Source organism: Sinocyclocheilus grahami, unplaced genomic scaffold, assembly GCF_001515645.1.
Source record: "Sinocyclocheilus grahami isolate Dianchi unplaced genomic scaffold, SAMN03320097.WGS_v1.1 scaffold590.1, whole genome shotgun sequence".
Classification (NCBI taxonomy): Eukaryota; Metazoa; Chordata; class Actinopteri; order Cypriniformes; family Cyprinidae; genus Sinocyclocheilus; species Sinocyclocheilus grahami.
The window spans coordinates 138,172-142,452 of record NW_015505769.1 but is presented as its reverse complement, the minus strand read 5'-3'; the positions used below and the strand labels follow the sequence as shown (position 1 = coordinate 142,452).

Below are 4,281 nucleotides of genomic sequence, written 5' to 3'. Positions count from 1 at the left end.
TATATATAGAGAGAGAGGGGTAGATAGATATTCACATACATGCATATATATATTCTCGAGTTAGGGGAATGGAAAAAGTATATGTGTGTGTGTATATATATATATATATAATTACTTTTTAATGTACTTTTATTTACATCAGCATAAATTAAAGACAATGTAACAAATACTGTGTGTTTATACAATGTTTTTTTCGTATTACAGTGAGTTGTCATCAATTTAGTCACACAGATAAAATAAGATTCTTTATTTCTTTAGATTTTGGAGTGGAAAATGACCTGGACATGTTGACAAGTCTCATGAGAGTCACCTGTTTGTCCTGCGTGTAGGAGTAGAAACAGTAAAATCATCTCAATAGAATAGACCTCCTATAGCAGCTCTCAAACATCACATACGAGTAAATGAATCCAGCCCTGTGCAGGGTTTGTTTTCTCGTTTGTTGCTAACCTTTGTTGTCTGATGCAGCATCGTCACCTCGCTGCACCCTGACTTTGCTTATAGTGTCATGATTTACTCCGATTAAGAATCAGACCAAATATGAATTGATTTACCAGTAACAAAAAAACTGCATGAATAAACCTCCATTGTGGTTGGGAATGAGGTGTGTGGTGCTCCTGAGGGTCTGATGTACGTTTGTGCGTGTGATGCGAGTAATGATTGACAGAACAGACGGAAGGTGGGCCGGACCCCGCCCTTGATCATTAACCCCTTTATGCCCAGACCCAGTGCTGTCATGTTGCTTAGCAACCCTCGGTGATCCCGGTCAGCATCTCCGAATGACATGGACCGGACCGTGATCAAACGCTCAACGCTTCCATAGTCTGGGGACGAATCTCAGCTGTTGTTGTTTCCTCTCTCTTTCAAATACTATTTCAACCCCAGAAGCAGTTTTCAGCTCAACATATGGTGATCTGTCTCCAAGTGCTGCTGCGATTGTAGAGAATGTAGCCAAAAGAGAAATAAACTTTTTTGAAAATATTTGGATACGTGTGCTTTCTTCCCCTCATTTTTTGGGCAGTTTCTTGTAATATCAGAGCTATTGTTACTGTCTGCTCTCAGGGCCCTTGCCAGACAGAATCAAAAGTTAGCCTGTATTTCACAGCCGAATAACAATTATATTTAAAAGACAATTGTGTTTAAAAGATATAGTATGGAACAAAAAAAAAAATACTTTACTGAAGTATTTTAAAGCTGAGTGTAAGTAGATGCTCCAAATGTCCATGGCTTAAATTAATTGTAGGTACGTAAGTGGTTCTCCACACCGGGGCCACAAGATGGGTTAATAAGACGTAAGATTAGACCAAACAAAAATGGCTAAAACAGATTTCTTCATTTTATTTTGTTCCTTAAACAACTCTGATTTTTAAGAACCAAGGTTCAGTCTTGGAAAACCTTGATACTGTAAATGTTTTCCACATGATTTCCAGACCTCATGACCAAAAGTCGTGGACATTTTTTTTATAATGAATATACAGCTCTACCTAATAAAATATTCTAGCTTTACATAACTTGAAAAGATTTGTGAATAAAAAAACTATTTTAAACTAATAATCCTGAACGACTGGAAACAATGTACATAAGTGAACTCTGAAGAACACTCCATTTTTGAAAGATACAGAAGTATAGAATTTTAATGTTTTTTTTATTATATATTGAAACTCTTATAGTTGCTGTAAAGGATGTTTTATAAAGAATTACCTTATATAGAAATATCTTAGCCTTCGAGTCCGAAAGGCTGAGAATCACAGAACTGTGACATTGACCCAGACGATTTACTGGCCAATAGTTGGCATTTTCATTACCCGTTATGCCAGATTACATTTTCAAAATATCCTAACAGCCTTGTTGCAGCCATTTTTTTTTTTAAGCAAGTTGAATGTGTAAAACAGCACTTTTAAAATTCAGCAATTTAAAATTTTATTAGCTATTACATTTTGCTTATCTATATATTATACTGCTTTCTAGAATACTTGATTCTGATATGTCAGTTGTGAAGCTGTGCAAAGATTTCTGCTTTACATCGGCCTCCTGATGGGTTTATTGTGTGATGACCTTCTAACTGTATGCCAACCTGCTGTCTAAATATGAAGTGACTATTGAAAACCCCTTATCACTTGACTGTTAAAAGCAAGGAATTGCAACATGATATATAAAATATATACTCAACTCATGAATTACTACATTAGATTAAAAAGACACAGTCCTAGTGTAAAACTGGGTAGTTTATTGCTTGTGTATGTTTGAATACAAGATTCCTTGACAATCTTCAAACTGCACAAGCGCATATTCAGCCCTGCAGCACATTTATAACTGTTTCTGTTCATCATGACGGCAGAGCTATCATACAGAGAGAGTGTGTGTGTGTGTGGACACGTGAGAGAGAGAAACAGGCCCAGAGCCCAGTCTCACCATGAATGGAGGAGTTTGAGCAAATCAAAGCATTCGAAACAAATGGTGCAAAGAAAGAAAGAAAAAAAAAAAAAGTCAGACGTTACATTGTAAAATCACATAGCAATTGGTAATTATAAGGAATGCTATACTAACATTTGAAAGTTGATTACAGGATATACAGAAAGAAAAAGCACGAGATGGAACAGATTCTGAAGAGAGCGCAAACCAGACATACATTCATCTCTTTTTTAAATGTATTTTTTAATATTAGACGTCCATCCACAAGCTCAATACTTTCAGATGCTGGCGTCTCTCAGAACCGTGTTTATCTGTGTGTGTGTTTGCACACTGGAATCTTTTTGTACTGAATAAATACAACAGAGACGTACAGAGGGACGCCCTCCGGCCCCGCTCTGACCATTATGAGGACTCTGGGGCTGTCTGCTGTAGGAGGGTCTCCGTGGCAACAGGCATCTCTGAGGGCGTGTCTTTGACCGCAGGGGTGGGCGTGGCATCCAGTTTGAGCATTGGAGTTTGCTTGGTTGCTAAGGAGACGGGCGGGATGTGGTCTGATGGTGCCAGGGAAGATGGCAGCGTGACCCCGGGCATGCTGGGAAGTGTGGAAGGGAGAATGGTGTGCATGGGCAGAGGAGAGATGCCGGGCAGGTTCAGAGGAGGGAGAGGAGGTAAACCTGCAGAGAGAGATCAAATCAATCAAGCAGAAATTCAGTCACAGAAACAGGTTGTTCACTGTGGCTGGTCACTTTACACAGGGTTTCTGCCAGATTTTTAAAACCAAATTTAAGACTTGAGATCTTTTTTTTTAGGACCTGCACAAATACAATTGATACAATATGTCCATTCAGAACAGATCTCAAAATAAATCATGCATCTCAAATTCTTTTCCTTGATTAAACTGGCCATAGCACACAATCAACTAAGGACTTAATACAGCTTATTAGCAGAATAGGAACTGCAAGTTTAAAATACTCATTGACATTGTTTATGTGCCAACTTAATGTTGAATCAATATTTATATTTTCATTCTTTTTATTGTTAATTTTAGTAATTTTTTTATAGTGTGCTTTTTGTCATTTCTTACTTTTTTCTTTTCTTCCCTAATTATGTCTGCATAGTTTTTAAGTTTGAGTTATTTTAGTACTTCAACTTTAAAATGATATGAGAAATGTTGCCTTGGCAACTATCTGAAAAAAAGTTGTATTTATTATATTTCAGTTAAAGGCACATTATTTTATTAAAATATCCAAAAACCACTAGAACAGTGTTATATATTTTGCTGACTTGTGTACTTACATTATCCCAAATGTTTCGAATAATGTTTAAATCCAGAGAAATAAGCGATTTTAACTAGTGACACGGACCGTGTCATGTCGCCTGCCAATGACCAATGAGTCATAACCCCTCGATTTCCGGTTTTGTAGAAAACATGGAAACACCAAAGATGCTTTAATATGTACGACCGCACAGAGTAGCATTATAACGGAACTTTCAAATGTATCTAGTATGATAAAACAGCGCTGCTTTACCCCACATACGCACGACCGGAAGCAGCGGAAGCGCTCGACTGTGGCATAATAAAAGCTCCGCTGCTTTACCCCACATACACACGACCGGAAGGAGCGGAAGCGCTCGACTGTGGCATAATAAAAGCTCAGCTGCTTTACCCCACATACACACGACCGGAAGGAGCGGAAGCGCTCGACTGTGGCATAATAAAAGCTCAGCTGCTTTACCCCACATACACACGACCGGAAGGAGCGGAAGCGCTCGACTGTGGCATAATAAAAGCTCAGCTGCTTTACCCCACATACACACGACCGGAAGCAGCGGAAGCGCTCGACTGTGGCATAATAAAAGCTCCGCTGCTTT

General features: G+C 38.5%; 1 protein-coding gene across 1 annotated transcript in view; it reads right to left on the bottom strand.

Annotated features, from left to right (window-relative positions):
* Positions 1 to 2,204: 2,204 nt before the first annotated feature.
* Positions 2,205 to 4,281, bottom strand: part of LOC107557140 (Golgi reassembly-stacking protein 2) — a 15,634-nt gene continuing 13,557 nt past the window's right edge. The window contains exon 10 of the mRNA XM_016240473.1: positions 2,205 to 3,083. Coding sequence (XP_016095959.1) covers positions 2,812 to 3,083 — 272 coding nt within the window. The 3' untranslated portion in view covers positions 2,205 to 2,811. The remainder of the gene's footprint in view (positions 3,084 to 4,281) is intronic.